Below are 22,182 nucleotides of genomic sequence, written 5' to 3' on the forward strand. Positions count from 1 at the left end.
ATGCTTCACGGTGGGAACCAGGCATGTAGAGTCCATCCGTTCACCTTTTCTGCTTCGCACAAAGACACGGTGGTTGGAACCAAAGATCTCAAATTTAGACTCATCAGACCAAAGCACAGATTTCCACTGGTCTAATGTCCATTCCTTGTGTTCTTTAGCCCAAACAAGTCTCTTCTGCTTGTTGCCTGTCCTTAGCAGTGGTTTCCTAGCAGATATTCTACCATGAAGGCCTGATTCACACAGTTTCCTCTTAACAGTTGTTCTAGAGATGTGTCTGCTGCTAGAACTCTGTGTGGCATTGACCTGGTCTCTAATCTGAGCTGCTGTTAACCTGCGATTTCTGAGGCTGGTGACTCGGATGAACTTATCCTTCGCAGCAGAGGGGACTCTTGGTCTTCCTTTCCTGGGGCGGTCCGCATGTGAGCCAGTTTCTTTGTAGCGCTTGATAGTTTTTGTGACTGCACTTGGGGACACTTTCAAAGTTTTCCCAATTTTTCGGACTGACTGACCTTCATTTCCTAAAGTAATGATGGCCACTAGTTTTTCTTTACTTAGCTGCTTTTTTTCTTGCCATAATACAAATTCTAACAGTCTATTCAGTAGGACTATCAGCTGTGTATCCACCTGACTTCTCCACAACGCAACTGATGGTCCCAACCCTATTTATAAGGCAAGAAATCCCACTTATTAAACCTGACAGGGCACACCTGTGAAGTGAAAACCATTTCAGGTGACTACCTTTTGAAGCTCATCAAGAGAATGCCAAGAGTGTGCAAAGCAGTAATCAAAGCAAAAGGTGGCTACTTTGAAGAACCTAAAATATGACATATTTTCAGTTGTTTCACACTTTTTTGTTAGGTATATAATTCAACATGTGTTAATTCATAGTTTTGATGCCTTCAGTGTGAATCTACAATTTTCATAGTCATGAAAATAAAGAAAACTCTTTGAATGAGAAGGTGTGTCCAAACTTTTGGTCTGTACTGTATATATATATACAGGTCCTTCTCAAAAAATTAGCATATTGTGATAAAGTTCATTATTTTCTGTAATGTACTGATAAACATTAGACTTTCATATATTTTAGATTCATTACACACCAACTGAAGTAGTTCAAGCCTTTTATTGTTTTAATATTGATGATTTTGGCATACAGCTCATGAAAACCCAAAATTCCTATCTCAAAAAATTAGCATATCATGAAAAGGTTCTCTAAACGAGCTATTAACCTAATCATCTGAATCAACTAATTAACTCTAAACACCTGCAAAAGATTCCTGAGGCTTTTAAAAACTCCCAGCCTGGTTCATTACTCAAAACCGCAATCATGGGTAAGACTGCCGACCTGACTGCTGTGCAGAAGGCCATCATTGACACCCTCAAACAAGAGGGTAAGACACAGAAAGAAATTTCTGAACGAATAGGCTGTTCCCAGAGTGCTGTATCAAGGCACCTCAGTGGGAAGTCTGTGGGAAGGAAAAAGTGTGGCAGAAAACGCTGCACAACGAGAAGAGGTGAACGGACCCTGAGGAAGATTGTGGAGAAGGACCGATTCCAGACCTTGGGGGACCTGCGGAAGCAGTGGACTGAGTCTGGAGTAGAAACATCCACAGGCGTGTGCAGGAAATGGGCTACAGGTGCCGCATTCCCCAGGTCAAGCCACTTTTGAACCAGAAACAGCGGCAGAAGCGCCTGACCTGGCCTACAGAGAAGCAGCACTGGACTGTTGCTCAGTGGTCCAAAGTACTTTTTTCGGATGAAAGCAAATTTTGCATATCATTCGGAAATCAGGGTGCCAGAGTCTGGAGGAAGACTGGGGAGAGGGAAATGCCAAAATGCCTGAAGTCCAGTGTCAAGTACCCACAGACAGTGATGGTCTGGGGTGCCATGTCAGCTGCTGGTGTTGGTCCACTGTGTTTTATCAAGGGCAGGGTCAATGCAACTAGCTATCAGGAGATTTTGGAGCACTTCATGCTTCCATCTGCTGAAAAGCTTTATGGAGATGAAGATTTCATTTTTCAGCACGACCTGGCACCTGCTCACAGTGCCAAAACCACTGGTAAATGGTTTACTGACCATGGTATCACTGTGCTCTATTGGCCTGCCAACTCTCCTGACCTAACCCCATAGAGAATCTGTGGGATATTGGGAAGAGAAAGTTGAGAGACGCAAAACCCAACACTCTGGATGAGCTTAAGGCCGCTATCGAAGCATCCTGGGCCTCCATAATACCTCAGCAGTGCCACAGGCTGATTGCCTCCATGCCACACCGCATTGAAGCAGTCATTTCTGCAAAAGGATTCCGGACCAAGTATTGAGTGCAGAACTGAACATAATTATTTGAAGGTTGACTTTTTTTGTATTAAAAACACTTTTCTTTTATTGGTCGGATGAAATATGCTAATTTTTTGAGCTGTATGCCAAAATCATCAATATTAAAACAATAAAAGGCTTGAACTACTTCAGTTGGTGTGTAATGAATCTAAAATATATGAAAGTCTAATGTTTATCAGTACATTACAGAAAATAATGAATTTTATCACAATATGCTAATTATTTGAGAAGGACCTGTATAGTGCCTTGAAAAAGTATTCACAAGGCTCTGAAAGCCTGCAGAAGGACTTCCGAGTGTTTCTGTGGGTTTCCAATCCATGCCTCCACACTGCAAAAGACAAGACATGTCCTATCTTTTGCCCTATCTTCTGGGTCATCAAGTAATTTGATTTAATGCATCCACACCACAGCAAGGAGTTCACACAGCCGGTGCCTGTGTATTGCAGTCCTGCTGTTTCCAGTCCGCAACAGGGGCATCGTGGCCATATGGTCATGTGAATGAGCCCTAACCTTGAACTTTTCCTAGTTTTTTCATGTTACACCCACAAACTTAAATGTATTTTATTGAGATTTTGTTTGATAGACCATCACAAAGTAGCAATGTGTGAAGTGAAAAGAAAATGATATATGATTTTCAAAAGTATTAATAAATAAAAATCTTTAAAGGGTGGCATGCTTTTGTATTCAGCCCCCTGTATTCTGATTACCCTAAATCAGAAGTCACCTAATTAGTAAATAAATTCCACCTGTGTGTAGTTTATTCTCAGTATAACTACAGCTGTTCTGTTATGACCTCAGAGGTTCATTAGAGAACATTAGTGATCAACATACCAGACAGGTGAAGTTGTGGAAAAATGTAAAGCTGGGTTAGGTTATAAAAAATATCCCAATCTCTGAACATCACACAGAGCACTGTTCAATCCAACATCTGAAAATGGAAAGAGTATGGCACAAATGCAAACCTACCAAGACATGGCCATCGTGTAAACTAACAGCCCAGGCAAGGAGAGCACTATTAGAGAAGCAGCCAAGAGACCCATGGTCACTTTGGAGGAGCTGCAGAGATCCACAGCTCAGGTGGGATAATCTGTCCACAGGACAAATATTAGTAGGCCGATCCACAAATCTGGCCTTTATGGAAGAGTGGCAAGAAGAAAGCCAATCTGACTGAGCTTGAGCTATTCTGCAAAGAAGAATGGCCAAAAATGTCAGCCTCTAGATGTGCAAAGCCGGTAGAGACATGCCTCAAAAGACTTGCAGCTGTAATTGCAGTGAAAGGTATTGACTCAGGAGGGCTGAATACAAATGCAAAAATATGTGGAAAAAAGGTGTATGAATATTTCAAGGCACTGTATATGTTTAGTAACATGGTGGCTGGTAAAGAACTGGATAGTGTGTATATTTCACCTAGATTGCTCAGATAGGTGAGGTAAAAATAATCAAGGAAAGCTGGGTTGTTTCAGCAAAGTGTGGTTTGCTGAGGTATATTTATTCAAGTTATTTAACCTCTTCCGGACATAGGGCGTACAGGTAAGCCCTTATGTCCTGGTACTTAAGGACACAGGGCGTACCTGTACGCCCTGTGTATTTTCGATCACCACCGTGCGGCGGGCGGCGATCGGAACCCCGTGCCTGCGACCCCCCCCATGTATGCGATCGCAGAAAACCGCAGGTCAATTCAGACCTGCGGTTTTCTGCGTTTCCGGGTTATTCAGGTCTCTGAAGACCCGATAACCCGGAACAGGATGGTGATGGTGGTGTGATTTCACCCCACCAATCACCATCCAGCGATGCTGAGAGGTGATGGTGACATCACCTCTCAGGATCGCCTCTGATTGGTTGGTGGGTGGGACGGCGCGAAATTCAAATGATGCAGGCGCTCCTCTCCTCCTCCTTTTGTGTTCCGGAGCCGGAGGAGAGAGGAGCTGCCTGCACCCGTTTCGTGGATCGCTGCCAGCAGCACCCGATCTGCGCCCCCAGGACCCGATCTGTGCCCCAGCACCCCCCATCAGGTACATAGGTAAAGTTTGGGTTAGGCAGGGAAACTAAAGGGAAAGTTTGTTTTGTTAACTTTTATTGCATCACCCTAAGTAAGGGTGTCTGTATGACCCTAGACCCCCCAGGGGTGCTACCGCTTGCGCCCCCCCCCAACTTTTTGAGGTGCAGGATTTTTTTATTTTTTGTGTACGCTGACTGTGGCCGGCACTTTTAGCGTCCGGCCACTGTTAGCGCATCGCACACCCCACCGCTGATCAAAATCGGACGGTTGATCAGCGGTTTTGAATTTTTTTTTCAAATGTTTTGCCCCTTTTTTTTGTTATTTTTTATTTTTTTTCCTGTTAGTTTTAGGGTGAGTTTGTGAACACCCGTGCCCCCACACACACGCACACCAAATAAAGATTTCCACACACGCACATACACACGCAGACACACACTCCCCTATGGCCCGCCGGATGTTCTCAGCCGAGGAGGCATACGCCCAGCTTGCCTCTTACTCCGAGAGTCCGAGTGAGGACGAAGATGACCCCACATTTCTGTTGTCATCAGCGTCCTCCTCATCATCTAGCAATGATGATGAGCCCCCAAGGTGGCGGAGACGCCACCAGGCGGAGCAAGGGGACCGCCATGTTAGGGACCCTGTGGCCCAGCCTAGTACGAGCAGCTCTAGGGCTCGTACTGGTTTCCCGGCCCACCAGTTAAATCCACCGGAGCACCCTGCCGGAGCACCCTGGTGTAGCCCAGAGCGATACGAGCCGGTGATTCCTGATTTTGTAGGCCAATCAGGAATCCAGATTTCCACAGTGGGCTACACTGAATATGACTGGACGCCGGTCAGTGCAGCCGAAATGAGGACATTTTGGGGCCTTGTGCTGCATATGGGCCTGGTCAAGAAACCCAGTGTCAGGCTTTACTGGAGCAGGGACGTCCTATACCAGACCCCACTTTACAGTACGGCCATGACACGCTCCCGGTTTGAGGACATCCGGAAATGTCTGCATTATTCTGATAATGCAGCATGTCCCCCCCGAGGTGATCCTACCCATGACAGTCTGTATAAGATACGGCCGGTCATCGATCACTTTGGGGACAAATTCATGGAGGCCTATGTACCTGGAAGGGATGTCGCAGTTGATGAGTCTCTCATTGCATTCAAGGGGAGACTCATTTTCCACCAGTATGTGCCCTCCAAGCTGGCGAGGTATGGCGTGAAGCTATACAAAATTTGTGAGAGTACCTCAGGGTAAATTTCGTGTATACGAGGGGCGAGATTCCCGGATTCAACCCCCAGAATGTCCCCCCACTCTGGGTGTTACCGGGACCATGCGGAAAAATCTACGCGGCCTCCGTGGCCACCCCCTCCAGGTACCTATCCCCAGGGGTGAGACCCGTGCCCTTACCACTGGAAACCTGTTGCTGGTCAGGTATAAGGACATGCGGGATGTCCTTATGCTGTCCACAATTCATGGTAACGGCATCACCCCTGTCCCTGTGCGAGGTACCGCGGCAAGGGTCCTCAAGCCCGATTGTATTGTCGACTACAATCGGGATATGGGAGGAGTTGATCTCTCTGATCAAGTCCTCAAGCCATATAACGCCATGTGCAAAACCCGGGCATGGTACAAAAAAGTTGCGGTCTACTTGGTGCAGGTTGCCATGTACAACTCTTTTGTGCTGTCCCGAAGCGCTGGCAACACAGGGACATTCCTCCAGTTCTATGAGGCAGTCCTCAAGGCCCTGATCTTTTCGGACCGGGAAAGAGCAGGCCGGAGTACCTCGGGAACTGTAGGCGCCAGGTTCGTCCCTGGCCAACACTTTCCAGGTGTGGTCCCCCTTCCTGGAAAGAAGGGACGAACCCCAAAAAAGTGCAGAGTGTGTTGCAGGAGGGGGATACGGAAGGACACCACTACTCAGTGCAACACGTGCCCCGATCATCCGGGCCTCTGCATTGACGGTTGCTTCAGGGAGTATCACACTTCCATGGAGTAGTAAATTTATATCCCAATTTAATCGGATAAAAAAACTGGTTCTCAGACTTGAGACACCCCAAAAAACGAAAATAAATTATTAAAAGTAGACATATAAGGTATCGCCGCGTCGGTAATAATCTCCTCTATAAAAATACCCCATGAAACGGTCCAGGAAAAAAAAAAGGTGCAAAAAAGATTTTTTTTTGTCACCCTACATAATAAAAAGTTTAATAGCAAGCGATCAAAAAGTCATGTAGCCCCCAAAATAGTGCCAATAAAACCGTCCGCTCATCCCGCAAAAAATTAGCCCCCACATAAGATAATCGGATAAAAAATAAAACTAAATGACAGTTAGACTTTAGAGATACAAAAAAAATTTTTGTATCAAAAAGGAAAATATTGTTAAAAACCTAAATAATTGGAAAAAAATTATTAGGACTTATTAGGTATCGCCGGGTCTGTAAGAATCTCCTCTATAAAAATATCCCATGACCTAACCCCCCAGATTAACACGGTCAAAAAAAAAAAACGCTGCCAAAACCGCTATTTTGGGCACTTTTCCATTTCAATCCGTTTTTTCCGGTAACAAAACAAGGGTTAACAACCAAACAAAAGTTAATATTTATTACCCTGATACTGCAGTTTACAAAAATGCCACAATTGTGGTCGAAAACTGCTGTATCAGTAAAAGGGAGGCCGACATGGTTTCTGGAAGGCCGATTTTGATGGTCTTTTTTATTGACACCATGTCCCTTTTGAAGCCCCCATGATGCCCCCTAGAGTAAAAACTCCCTAAAAGTGACCCCATCTAAGAAACTACACCCCTCAAGGTATTCAAAACTGATTATACAAACTTTATTAACCCTTTAGGTGTTCCTCAACAGTTAATGGCAAATGGAGATGAAATTTCCGAATTTTAATTTTTGTTAACCTTGCCTCACAAAAATTTAATATAGAGCAACCAAAAATCATATGTACCCTAAAAATAGTCCCCAAAAAATGCCACCTTATCCCGTTGTTTCCAAAATGGGGTCACTTTTAGGGAGTTTCAGGGGTGCATCAGGGGGGTTGAAACAGGACACGGTGTAAATAAACCGGTCCATAAAAATCTGCCCTCCAAAAACCAAACGGTGCACCTTTCACTCTACGCCCCGCTGTGTGGCCGTACAGTAGTTTACGGCCACATATTGGGTGTTTCTGTAAACGGCAGAGTCGGGGCAATAAAGATACAGTCTTGATTGGCTGTTAACCCTTGCTTTGTTAGTGGAAAAAATGGGTTAAAATGGAAAATTAGGCAAAAAAATGAAATTCTCAAATTTCACCCCCATTTGCCAATAACTCTTGTGCAACACCTAAAGGGTTAACGACATATATAAAATAAGTTATGAATACCTTGAGGGGTGTAGTTTCTTAGATGGGTCACTTTTTTGGAGTTTCTACTCTAGGGGTGCATCAGGGGGGCTTCAAATGGGACATGGTGTAAATAAACCAGTCCTGCAAAATGTGCCTTCCAAAAACCAAATGGCGCACCTTTCACTCTACGCCCCGCTGTGCGGCCGTACAGTAGTTTACGGCCACATATTGGGTGTTTCTGTAAACGGCAGAGTCGGGGCAATAAAGATACAGTCTTGTTTGGCTGTTAACCCTTGCTTTGTTAGTGGAAAAAATGGGTTCAAAAGGAAAATTAGACAAAAAAATTAAATTCTCAAATTTCATCCCCATTTGCCAATAACTCTTGTGCAACACCTAAAGGGTTAACAACGTATGTTTTGAATACCTTGAGGGGTGTAGTTTCTTAGATGGGGTCATTTTTGGGTGGTTTCTATTATGTGAGCCTCGCAAAGTGACTTCAGACCTGTAGTGGTCCCTAAAAATTAGGTTTTTGTAAATTTCTGAAAAATTTCAAGATTTGCTTCTAAACGTCTAAGCCTTGTAACATCCCCTAAAAATAAAATATCATTCCCAAAATAATTCACACATGAAGTAGACATCTGGGGAATGTAAAGTCATCACAATTTTTGGGGGTATTACTATGTATTACAGAAGTAGGGAAATTGAAAGTTGGAAATTTGCAAATTTTTCAAAATGTTTGGTAAATTAGGTATTTTGTTATGCAAAAAAAAAATTATTTTTTGGACTTCATTTTACCAGTGTCATGAAGTACAATATGTGACGAAAAAACTGTCTCAGAATGGCCTGGATAAGTCAAAGCGTTTTAAAGTTATCAGCACTTAAAGTGACACTGGTCAGATTTGCATAAAATTGCCTGGTCCTTAAGGTGAAATAAGGCTATGTCCCTAAGGGGTTAATAGGCCTGGATTTTGGGGTTGTTTGTAGAGGGACCTGGCATTCCGTCCCACTCCAGTACGGCATTTTCCCCTAGCCTGAGATGAATCCAAGTGTAGCTCCTGGGCTCAGTGCTGTGGGGATAAAGACAGGGTGGTGGCTGTGCAAACCCTGATTTCCCTGTTTGGATTTGAAGTACATAGGTGAGATAACCTGATGTATAGTTAGCACCCAAACAGGCAAGGTGATTTAGTTTATGAAATCCTATAAACAACAACAAACCCATGGATAGTTGCTACATCATTCTTTATTGAACAAATATGATGACTTGCATGATAAAAATCAAAAAATGCTGAGAAGTGTGGATAAAAGCCTCCAGAACCAGGGATAATGCAATAGTAGTCACTGCTGTACGTGTGATACACCAGAAGAAGGAAAATGTGCTGAGTGTAGCCCCTATTTCTCATGTTCAATCTTGTATATGCCATTTATTGGCGCAAACACATATTTGCATGTAAGGCTGCACTCAGCACATTTTCCTTCTTCTGGTGTATCACACGTACAGCAGTGACTACTATTGCATTATCCCTGGTTCTGGAGGCTTTTATCCACACTTCTCTGCATTTTTTGATTTTTATCATGCAAGTCATCATATTTGTTCAATAAAGAATCATGTAGCAACTATCCATGGGTTTGTTGTTGTTTATAGGATTTCATGGTTGTGTACCGCGCGGTACAATTTGCTGGTCTCAGCTTGTGTTGGTATGTGATTTGATTTATGTCACGTACGTATGGATGCTATAAAGTTACTCATGTACTTAAATATCTTGTGTTGGTTGGAAAAACAAAAGTTGTTTGGACTTTTAACACCCGAAATCTGCCAACCCCACCACAAGCACACAGACCAGTGACAATATATATAGTATATATTGTCAGTTTGAAAGGGTTTCTGTCACCAGATTTAACTCTATTAAACTAGCTGACATTAGCAATGTGCTAATGTGAGCTGAACCTAACTAGTCTATTCCTACTTTTATCTATGCCACCGCTACTCCAGATATATAACTTTTATAATATGCTAATTAACCTCTAGGTGCAGGGGGCGCGTTGTCCCTGCTCCTAGAGGCTCCGTTCTCCCTCCTCTGGCCACGCCCTGCTACACTAGATTGACAGGGCCAGGCAGCGTTGGTCTCCTACTGCCGGCTAATTGGTCTCCTACTAGAGGATAATTAGCATATTATAAAAGTTATATTTCTGGAGTAACGGGGGTATAGATAAAAGTAGGAATAGGCTAGTTAGGTTTAGCTGACATTAGCACATCGCTAATGTCAGCTAATTTAATAGGGTTAATTCTGGTGACAGAATATATATATATATATATATACTCAGCAAATGATGAGGCAGCACTTCCAGCTTTTGGTGGTAGGGTGACGACCACAAACTTTATTCCCAGCTGGGAATAAAGTTTGGGGTCGTCACCCTACCACCAAAAGCTGGAAGTGCTGCCTCATCATTTGCTGAGTATATATATCTTGGAGGAGAAGCCTACCTCTGTGAGGAATTTTGCACCCAGTGCACAACTTCTGACTGTGGTGCTGCAATATTTGTGGTAATATATATATATATACAGTACAGACCAAAAGTTTGGACACACCTTCTCATTGTGAATTGTAGATTCACACTGAAGGCATCAAAACTATGAATTAACACATGTGGAATTATATACATAATAAAAAAGTGTGAAACAACTGAAAATATGTCATATTCTAGGTTCTTCAAAGTAGCCACCTTTTTGCTTTGATTACTGCTTTGCACACTCTTGGCATTCTCTTGATGAGCTTCAAGAGGTAGTCACCTGAAATGGTCTTCCAACAGTCTTGAAGGAGTTCCCAGAGATGCTTAGCACTTGTTGACCCTTTTTACCTTCACTCTGCGGTCCAGCTCACCCCAAACCATCTCGATTGGGTTCAGGTCCGGTGACTGTGGAGGCCAGGTCATCTGGCGCAGCACCCCATCACTCTCCTTCATGGTCAAATAGCCCTTACACAGCCTGGAGGTGTGTTTGGGGTCATTGCCCTGTTGAAAAGTAAATGATGGTCCAACTAAACGCAAACCGGATGGAATAGCATGCCGCTGCAAGATGCTGTGGTAGCCATGCTGGTTCAGTATGCCTTCAATTTTGAATAAATCCCCAACAGTGTCACCAGCAAAGCACCCCCACACCATCACACCTCCTCCTCCATGCTTCACGGTGGGAACCAGGCATGTAGAGTCCATCCGTTCACCTTTTCTGCGTCGCACAAAGACACGGTGGTTGGAACCAAAGATCTCAAATTTGGACTCATCAGACCAAAGCACAGATTTCCACTGGTCTAATATCCATTCCTTGTGTTCTTTAGCCCAAACAAGTCTCTTCTGCTTGTTGCCTGTCCTTAGCAGTGGTTTTTTAGCAGATATTCTACCATGAAGGCCTGATTCACACAGTCTCCTCTTAACAGTTTTTCTAGAGATGTGTCTGCTGCTAGAACTCTGTGTGGCATTGACCTGGTCTCTAATCTGAGCTGCTGTTAACCTGCGATTTCTGAGGCTGGTGACTCGGATGAACTTATCCTTCACAGCAGAGGCGACTCTTGGTCTTCCTTTCCTGGGGCGGTCCGCATGTGAGCCAGTTTCTTTGTAGCGCTTGATGGTTTTTGTGACTGCACTTGGGGACACTTTCAAAGTTTTCCCAATTTTTCGGACTGACTGACCTTCATTTCCTAAAGTAATGATGGCCACTCGTTTTTCTTTACTTAGCTGCTTTTTTCTCGCCATAATACAAATTCTAACAGTCTATTCAGTAGGACTATCAGCTGTGTATCCACCTGACTTCTCCACAACGCAACTGATGGTCCCAACCCCATTTATAAGGCAATAAATCCCACTTATTAAACCTGACAGGGCACACCTGTGAAGTGAAAACCATTTCAGGTGACTACCTCTTGAAGCTCATCAAGAGAATGCCAAGAGTGTGCAAAGCAGTAATCAAAGCAAAAGGTGGCTACTTTGAAGAACCCAGAAAATGACATATTTTCAGTTGTTTCACACTTTTTTGTTAGGTATATAATTCCACATGTGTTAATTCATAGTTTTGATGCCTTCAGTGTGATTCTACAATTTTCATAGCCATGAAAATAAAGTAAACTCTTTGAATGAGAAGGTGTGTCCAAACTTTTGGTCTGTACTGTATATATATATATATATATATATATATATAAGCAGTGAGTTCAGCAGCCATGAGCCAGGCGTCTTCATCGTTCAGTACGGTGCTGTGAAGACATTTTTTCTTTGCAATGCTCATTTAGAGAGCGCTGCTAAGGGACACTTCAGAGCCAGTCTTTTCATACAAATGCACATAATTCATTTAATAAATTATATTAGAAAAACATTTCTTGTCCTTTCCCTACACATTGCAAATAGAAAAAGTTACTGTTACACTTTAAAAGTATTTTCGCACCACTGTGTATGGCCACTGAATAGATGGATGGGGGCCAACCTGAGACTCCACCTTTTGGGAGAGCTGATGTCTCTTGACCCTTGTTCTGCCAGAACAATTGGCACTGTTTCCGGATGGAGAGTGAATGAAGAGGTGGCCATAACTTTCTCCATTCATCAAGTCAATGGGAGCAAATTCCTATACTATACATTTCTATGATGAGAAAACCTTTTGTACCAGGTAAATTAAAATTCTCCACTGCATACTAAAATGGTGTAGACAGCCCTATCTATATCACTTTGCATTATAACTATGTTGCTATCTATCTATACAATCCAATATTTACACTAATGTCCCTCACAGTCTCCTTCTCAATTCATCTACCAGTCTTTTCATACCTTGCTTGTTTTCTTCTGCTGACTTTTAGTGCAGTTTCCCATCTCTCGTCTGTGATTTCATTGGTTTCATTCTCCGCTTTGGTTGTTGTGACTGCTCCTCAAACCATGGATGCATGTATATAATCAATATCAATATGTACCTTGTTGTTCCTTTGTGAAAATGTCCCTAAGTACAATAATATATGAATGTGGATATATCAGGCTGTGTATTTCTGTCTCTGGTGAGTTATGAGGAGGATAAACCTGCTGCCAGGGATTAAAGATTTCAATGAGAGAAAAAGCCATGTGAGAGGAGGGTAGGATAGAAAAGTAGAGAGTGAAATATTAAGGCAGAAAAAATGTAAGCTTGAGTAGAGCAGCAAGAAAATAATGTCAGACTGAGATCTCCCAGGCCCATCAGAGGAAATGGCTCTCAGGGCCCACCATTCATCCATGCGGAATATACCATCACAGATAGCTTAAAATGGGATTGTCTTCTGCCCAGGATTCTCTTGCAACAGGACCTATTATTGTGCCAGAACATGGGCCAAACATGGGATTCTTCACAGAATATGGAACTGGAACAGAGATAGACGACAAATATGGTTGACTAAACCAAATGTGATACAGTAGCTACCATTTGTGGGCTTTAATAACTAGTCATGACAATGAATATTCACATTTTCCATGGGATTTGTAGGATCATATTTTATGGAGCATTCAGCCAACTTCTGCCAGGTTCAGTGGCAGATAATGGATAGGTTTATGGGATTGTCATCTAATCAACTGGTTTTCTATAATGCACCCAACTGTACTTTATAAAGTCATACATGTAAGTACCTCAATTTAATATGTTATGAGCTTGACTGTCCCTAATGTCTCCCAGAGTTGGATTCTAACCTGTCCAATGTCTTGTTTTTCCAGGGGCAAAGCAGCAGCAAATGTTGGAGAAGATATTCTTATGTGTATGGCCAGCTTTAGAGAAAATAAAAGGGTGTAACTAGATAGATGATAAACTGATAGGTAACATACTGTAGATATGAGATAGATAGAGATAGTGCTGGATAGAGATGGCTAGACATAGTTACTTAGATATGAAAAAGATAGCTATAAAAGACAACCATTGACAAAAAAATAGCGCTCCTAGATAGAAATTGCTGCAATATGTCTCTGGCAGATATGTAAATGGTTACAGGTGTGGTCAGATTAGACAGTAGATCTTGCCCCAAGAGGGCATAAAAGTGCTTCCCCTGCTGCCCTATAAAAAAAGCTCTCAGAGGCTACTTTTGGATAGTGTACCTCTTGGTGAGAGATTGTTGTCTGCTAGACATGCCTCTATGATGCCGGTCTTAACCCCTTCCCGACATGTGACGTACTATTATGGTCAGCGCTGACTGCGACATAGTAGTGGTTTGCGGCGGGTGAAGGAGCGCATTGATTCCCCGCGCTGCTGTGGCAAGGATCCGATGCATGACAAGGCAGCCTGATGCCGTGCAGAGGCTGCCCAATGCCTTGCACAGCATCGGGATCTGCCTTCTACGTGTGCCCAGGAGATACAGCCTAGGCAACCTGTTAGTGTATGACTCGGTGTCATACACTAACAGGCAATGCATTACAATACAGATGTATTGTAAAGCATTGCAGAGGGGATCAGACCCCCAAAAGTTGAAGTCCTAGAGTGGGATAGAAATAAAGTGTAAATAAAAAAAGTAAAAAAAAAAAGGGGTTTTAATAAATAAATAAAAATTCAAGTAAAAAAAGAGAAAAAAAACGCCCTTTTCTCCAGATTTCATCATAAAAAATTGAAAAAAAAAAAGGAAAAACACACATATTAGGTATCACCGCGTCCGTAGTGACTGGCTCTATAAATATATCACATGATCCACCCCGTCTGATAAACACCATAATTTTGGGGGGGAACAGTGTCAAAAAAAGCCTTTTTTGTCACCTTACATCACAAAAAGGCATATGTCGAACAAAATGGTATCAATAAAACCATCACCTAATCCCGCAAAAAATGAGACCCTACCTGAGACAATTAGTAGAAAAAAAATTAAAAACTATGACTCTCAGACAAGGGAGACACTAAAATATGATTTTTATTTGCTACAAAACTGCTATTATTGCACTAAAGTGAAAAAAATTGTAGACATATTAGGTATTGCTGCATCCATAACAACATGCTCTATAAAAATTAGATGCTACCTAAGACAATCGGTCAAAAAATAAAAAAGCTATGGCTCTCAGACTATGGAGACACTAAAACATTATTTTTTGGTTTAAAAAATGCTATTATTGTGTAAAACTTAAATAAATAAGAAAAATCATACATATTAGGTATTTCCACGTCCGTAATGATCTGCTCTATAAAAATATCACATTACCTAACCCCTCAGGTGAACGCTGTAATAAATAAATAAAAACTGAGCCAAAATGAACTATTTTTTGGTCACCTTACCCCATAAAGTGTAATAATGAATGATAAAAAATTCATATGTACCCAAAAATTGTACCAATAAAACTGGCACCTTATCCCCTAGTTTCCAAAATGGGGTCACCTTTTGGGAGTTTCTACTGTAAGGGTGCATCAGGGGGGCTTCAAATGGGACATGGCCTCTAAAAACCAGTCCATCAAAATCTGCAGTCCAAAAACCTTATGGTGTTTCTTCTGCTGCACCCTGCCATGTGCCCTTACATCAGTTTACGACCACATGTGAGGTGTTTCTGTAAATGGCAGAATCAGACTAATAAATATTGAGTTTTGTTTGGCTGTTAACCCTTGAAGTAACTTCAGATCTGAAATGGTCCTTAAAAAGTGGGTTTTGGAAATTTTCTTAAAAATTTAAAGATTTGCTTCTAAATTTCTAAGCCTTCTAACATCCTAAAAAAATAAAATGACATTTACAAAATAATTCCAACATAAAGTAGACATATGGGGAATGTTAAGTAATAAATATTTTATGAGGTATCACTTTCTGTTTTAAAAGCAGAGAAATAGAAATTTTTAAAATTTAAAATTTTTCTAAATTTTTGGTAAATTTGGGATTTTTCATAAATAAAGGTAAAATATATTGATTCAAATTTATGATTATCATGAAGTACAATGTGTCACGAGAAAATAATCTCAGAATGGCTTTGATAATTAAAAGTGTTCCAAAGTTATTACCACATAAAGTGACACGTCAGATTTGCAAAAAATTACCTGGCCAGAAGGGCGAGAGGGTTAATAAGTCCCTGCACTGGCGGTAGATCGCCAAAGTTATGTAAAGGCACCAGCCTCTATATCGCCAATTCTAAATGTAAGACAGCTTCCGCCTGCCCCCTTCCCTGCCCACTTTCTTTAGACTTTTTAGGCCATGGCATGCGACAGAATCTGCACCAGATATACACCACAAAAGTAGCGTATATCTGGTCATAAATGACTCCTATTTTGTCCAGTTGACAGACTTTGAGAGGAGGTTGCATCATTGAGAGAAATGCAGGATGGTCGTTTTGACGAATTGCCTGCTATCTAGGATATTCTGACCAAGCTGTCGGGAGGTATTGAGCGCAGTGGTTATGAGTAGTTTTATCCGTCGACAAGCAAGAGCAGCCCCAACAGTTTTATTGTTCACCATCCAGACACAGGTGGCACGCTCATTACACACCCCTGTGTCTGGCTGGACCTAGGGACCTATCAGAAGAAAATGTTGCATTATGGTGCCCATTATTTATCTTGCCATTGACAGCCAGCCACCAGCCACAGCCTTTGTTTGCAGTGGTGTAGTGCATGAGAAACCTGGACTGCTACAGACTTGAACCATATTGTGCTTAGCATTGAAATCATGTTCTGTTAGGGATCAGATGTCAGTGAGGTTCAAGTATGTATGCCGTGTAGTGAGCTCTTTAATCCTGTCTTTTCTGTGGGGCAACACTGTACCTCAACTCAGCTAATGTGATGATCAGAGGAGCCATCGTATACAACGGTTGGTCACCCCTAGGAGTGATAAGAGGGACACTAACAGCGATTCTAACACTATGCGATATGTGCAGGACATCCTGTGGCCACAAGTGTTGCCTCTCATGGAAAGGCTATCAAATGGCAATTTTCAGCAGGATAATGCTTGCCCCCACACATAGCAGGGTTTTTTCAGGGATGTCTCTACCAGATTGCAACACTTCCTTTATCGTCAATCAAGCATTTATGGGAACAACTGAGTGTGCAGGATCTACAGGCCCAGACCTGTGGATAAATGTATCACAAAATACCACACAGAACCCGTATACCTCCATGGCCAACCATATCTTATCTTGTTGAGGTGGCCTAAAAGGGTACTAAAGTCTCCTTTATATTGTACAGTTTTCGCCAATAAACTTATCCTTTTGCTCTAATATTGTAATAACTTACACATGCAGTGGCTGGGTTTGGGGTGGCCTCAGTGCTACCTTGGGTCCCCCAAACATAGTTGAGGTGTAAAAACATATTGCTGTTCTTCAGAGGTGATGGTAAGGGCATGGTGCACCCCAATGGGAACTAAGTCCAGAGAGTCAGGGCTTTCACTAAAGTGTGTGTCTTTACTGGAGGAGCTCAAGTGCAAAACAATACAGGCAATGCACTGAGCTGGCTTCTCCAGTCTACCCTCTGTACGAGAAGGTTCTGTGCTGAGGAAAGGACAGATCTAGCTGTCCCTGTCTCTCCCTCAGTAGGCTGGTACCTTGGCTAAAGGGCTGGTGGCCCAGTGTCTGTGGCTTAGTTGTCCAGCTGGCTCCCTAGCCAAAGGCCTTGTGACCCAGTGTCTGTGGCAGAGTAACCCCATCTCAGCTTCTTCTTCTGGTCACTTGTGCAGTCTGGTAGAGTCACTCCTACTAAGCACTGTTACCTATCTGAAGACAAATACTGTGGGTCAGTGTGATTACAATAATGCAATTTTTTTTAATTTAATGCAAATAAAAATACTTGTTTTTACAAAATAGTTTTGTTTTTTGTTGCTGCATTCCATGGTCCATAACAGTTTTATGACTGGTCTTCCTAATGTAAAGGCTAAGGCACACATTGATGTTATAGTACAGGGATGGATAATGCACATAGTGATGTCACAGTAGAGGGACAAAGTGATTTACCATATTCTTCAAGCTGTAAGACACACCTGACCATAAGACACACATAAGTTTTAAAGTATTAAAAATATTTTTCATCAGACCTGAGATCAGACCCCCAATGTTAATCAGACTCCAGTCTTATGTGATCCCTATAACCTTCATAAGACTTCAGATGAGACAAAAAAAATATAAAAATAAAACAACTTGCCTCTCCTGCTCTGGATGGCGCTGCTACTTGGGTGAGCTAGCGTGCACGTCCTGCAGTGCTGCACAGTATCAGGTCATAGTGCATTCTTAAGTGCACTACATCCTGATGCTATACGTTGTGAGGACACAGCACAGCAGGCTACGGCCAGAAAACCAGGGAGCGGTGAGTAATACTAGCACTGGCAGCGCGACACTCACCGCTCTCCATAATGGAAGCACTCATGTATTCGCTGTGTAAAACACACTGTTGGGGGGGGGGGGAGTGTCTTATAGAGCGACAAATACGGTAATTAACCAATGAAATAATGTGCACAGTGAAGTCAACGTATAGGGATAGTGCACACATTGGTGTCACAATATTGACACAATACACACAGTGGTATCACAGTACAAAGATAATAAAGACAATTATGTCACAGTATAGGAATAATCTACTCAGTGATGTTATAATACTGGAATTATGCAAACAGTGATGTCACATGCAAGTACTGTATAATGCACATATTATGTCTTAAAAATTGCGGATCAGACGTGGACTCAAAATACTGCTGTGTGAATAGCCCCTATGTATGTGTGGAAATGAGCTCCTTTCGTTTTGGAGTCCCACAGCAGCTGCTTTGCCTGCTACCCTGGTAGTTACGTCCGTGTAGACAGCTATGAGATAAACATACCGATAGATATTGAATAGATATGAATTAGATAGATTGGTAGAGAAATGGGAATAAAACCGGGTGCAGCGCTGTAAACCACTGGATTGTATGAATGTGCAGATGATATCTCATAAATGACAGAACATGCAGTTGGAGAGACAGTAAAAAACCTTCAGTGATTTCTGAGGGAATTAAAGAAATATTTCTATTTTCTAATCTACTAATCCTTTGCAATCTAATCCGATCTAAAGCACTGTGTGTGAGGGGAATTGGGGAGGGGAGAGAGTGGGCATAAAGGGATCACTGATGCTATGGCTGTGGGAGAGTGTATGGAACTAGACAAACATGCACATTGATTCCAGCAGTTAAAGGGGTTATCCCATGATTAATGTAAACCATGAAAATCAGACATTTATTTTGTACATGACAGTCTCTAACAAACTTAGAACCAGCCCTGCACCCCACATGGATCCAGAGATCTCCCCATTCATTGATCCAATGGCTCCGCTAGATTTAGCAAGCTGGTAGTTTAGGGGGTGCACCCATTCTACTGCAGCTGGTTGGAACTGAGCATGTGCTTCCATCTCAGTGAGCAGGACAGAGAAATCAGAAAAAGAGCAAACAGCAGGTGGCGCTGTACAGATAGAGTTCAGTGAATAACTCAGTGGCTATACTAAATTCTTAATAACATGTAAGTGCAAAAATATTCAGACCCATTGAAAAATGTACAATATTTTTTGTGGGACACCACAACCAGCAGTTTCCACACGTGCCATATATTACTAAAAAGGGCCACATGATTTGCTGCAAGAAAAGGCTACATTGAGTATGGTTTATCCTAGTGTTGTAGATGTAACCGGGTATGAAGTGCCAGAGGCTCCTCAGATACTTCAGACAAGGGAACCCCAATCTAGCTAGAGACCCCATTGTGGAAACATAATGCATCTGTCATATGGACTAGACATCACCAGACCACAACAGTCAAGTCATCCAACGTGACATTACCTTTGTGGGTCACAAGTAACCACTGTGACAAGGGGACATACTGTCAGCATGGGTGACAAATCAACATTGGGCCAAAACCTTTCTACTGACATATTGTCATGGTCTTACCTCCTTGCTGTTCTCCTTCGTTTGACATGTGCTGGCGGCCATCTTGGTTTCTGGGTTTCTTGTAGCCTCCCACCCTGCGGCTCCTCCTTCCCACTGGGAGGAGCTGGATGCCTAGCTCATATATATGGGAGGTCTGTGGCTTCAGTTCCCTGCTTGGTCCTCCTGTGCTTACATGCTTCTAAGACTGCTGCTGCTTCTGGTTCCTGATCCTGGCTTCGTCTGACTACCCTGCTGATTCCTGATCCTGGCTTCGTCTGACTACCCTGCTGATTCCTGATCCTGGCTTCGTCTGACTACCCTGTTGGTTCCTGATCCTGGCTTCATCTGACTACCCTTCTGGTTCCTGATCTCTGGTTTCGCAAGACCCTGCTTCGGTTTAGCCATCCGTTTGGACTTTTGCCTTACAGCTTTATTTTCAATAAAGCCTTCTTATTTCCACTCATCTCTTGTTGTACGTCTGGTTCATGGTTCCATGACATTAGGACCAAGCCATGAATTCTGACGGTACAGGGCCATCCTCGCTGCCTGCGCTGGTTGCCAGACTTGATCAGCAGGATCACCTGTTGGGTCGGTTCGCTGTGGAGTTGCAAACCCTGCTTGAACGCACGGCTCATTTAGCTTCCGTTGCCGATGGGTCGGTTGTCGCTCCTGGGCCCGCTCCTACTGCCGCTCCGGTTGTTGCGCCAGAGTCTACCCCGACACCTGTTGCTGCGCCTGCGGTGTTTCGGGTATGACCGGTTCTGCCCCCCTTCCACAGCGCTTTGGGGGAGAGCCAACTCAGTGCCGAGGTTTCCTTAACCAGGTGGGCATTTACTTTGAGTTGCTGCCACATGCCTTTCCTACTGAGAGATCAAAGGTGGGCTTCTTGATCTCGCTGCTCTCGGACAAGGCCTTGGCCTGGGCCAGCCCTTTATGGGAGAACAACAATCCGGTGGTTGCCGAGTTTTCCGGTTTTGTTGCTTCTCTTCGGAAGGTATTCGATGTGCCGGCTCGTGCTGCCTCTGCTGCGAAGCTCCTTATGTCCATCAGACAGGGTTCACGATCCGTAGCTGAATACGCCATTGAGTTTCGTACCCTGGCAGCAGAGGTGGGCTGGAATAATGATGCTCTGGTCGCTGCTTTCTCTCATGGTTCATGGTCTCTCGGATGCCTTGAAAGATGAGGTTGCAGCTAAGGACTTACCTGTGGAGCTCGAGTCTCTTATTTCTTTCCTGATTTTGATTGACACCAGACTCAGGGAGAGACCTTCCTTTCAGGAGAGCCTGCGGAGGCCTTCTAACAGATTGGCGCCTACGTTTGCTGTCCCACCCGTGCCTCCCTCTCCTCCCACGCCTCCTGGGGATGACTTGTCTGGGGGTGAACCCATGCAGCTGGGGTTTGCTCGCCTGTCCGAGGGGGAGAGGGTACTCTGGAGACGCGAGGGCCGATGCATGTACTGTGGTCTCGGTGGGCATTTTCGGTTGGCATGCCCGAACCGTCCGGGAAACGCTCGCACCTGAGATCCTGTCGGGGGCAGATCTTGGGTGGAGTCTCCTCGTCCCCGGTTTCCCGTGTTGACAAACCACTGATTACTGTTGTCCTCTCCTGGGTCGGGGGCTCGGTGACGACACAGGCGTTGGTGGACTCTGGTGCTGGTGGTTTGTTCATTGATAGTGTGTTCGCTGCCGCCAATTCCATTCCTCTGCAGCCTCGAGGTTCCCCACTGGCTCTTGAGGCGATAGACGGCAGACCCCTTCTGCCGCCACACGTGACTCATGAGACCCTTCCAGTGGGGATGGCCATTGGTGCCGTTCACAGAGAGTCGGTCTGTCTCCAGGTTATTTCGTCTCCACACTACTCGGTGGTCTTGGGGTACCCCTGGCTCCAGAAGCATAATCCGACTTTCGATTGGAAATCGGCCGAGATCCTCTCGTGGTCACCGCAGTGTGGGGCTAGTTGCATCCATGGGCCTGTCAAGTTGCTGTGTACTTCCTCGGACTCTCTGTTGCCTGCTGAATACGAGGGGTACCGGGATGTATTCGATAAGGTGCGTGCGGTTGCCCTACCTCCGCACCGCCCATACGATTGTGCCATAGAGTTACAATCTGGTGCCGTTCCTCCTCGTGGCAAAGTCTATCCACTGTCGGTAGCGGAGAATGAGGCCATGGAGGAGTACGTGAGGGAGGCGCTTTCACGCGGACACATTCGCAAATCCTCGTCCCCGGCAGGGGCTGGATTTTTCTTTGTGAAAAAGAAGGGCGGTGAGTTGAGGCCTTGCATCGATTACAGGGGTCTCAATCGCATCACGATCAAGAACGCTTACCCGATACCCTTGATTTCCGAGCTGTTCGATCGCCTCAAAGGGGCCACGGTCTTTACCAAACTCGACCTGAGGGCGGCATATAACCTGGTAAGGATCAAGGCGGGCGATGAGTGGAAGACCGCGTTTAACACCAGGACCGGTCATTATGAATCCTTGGTTATGCCCTTTGGGTTGTGCAATGCGCCCGCAGTCTTCCAGGAATTCATCAACGATGTTTTCCGTGACCTGTTGCAGCAGTGTGTGGTGGTCTATTTGGATGACATCTTGGTATATTCTGAATCCATGGAGGCCCACATTCTGGATGTCAGACGAGTGTTGCAACGGTTTAGAGAGAACAAGCTGTTCGGTAAGCTTGAGAAATGCGAATTTCACCGATCCCAGGTAACCTTCT

General features: G+C 43.8%; 1 protein-coding gene across 3 annotated transcripts in view; it reads right to left on the reverse strand.

Moving 5' to 3' along the window:
• Positions 1-22,182, reverse strand: part of LOC122941041 (calcium-binding protein 2-like) — a 99,716-nt gene that overhangs the window by 24,849 nt on the left and 52,685 nt on the right. The window contains exon 1 of one of the 3 annotated variants that reach the window (XM_044298024.1): positions 12,462-12,560. The exons of the other annotated variants lie outside the window; for them this stretch is intronic. Within the exon in view, the coding sequence (XP_044153959.1) occupies positions 12,462-12,503 (42 nt within the window). The 5' untranslated portion in view covers positions 12,504-12,560. Of the gene's footprint in view, positions 1-12,461; positions 12,561-22,182 lie in introns of those variants that run through there. 3 annotated transcript variants of the gene reach the window in all.

Source organism: Bufo gargarizans, chromosome 6, assembly GCF_014858855.1.
Source record: "Bufo gargarizans isolate SCDJY-AF-19 chromosome 6, ASM1485885v1, whole genome shotgun sequence".
Classification (NCBI taxonomy): domain Eukaryota; kingdom Metazoa; phylum Chordata; class Amphibia; order Anura; family Bufonidae; genus Bufo; species Bufo gargarizans.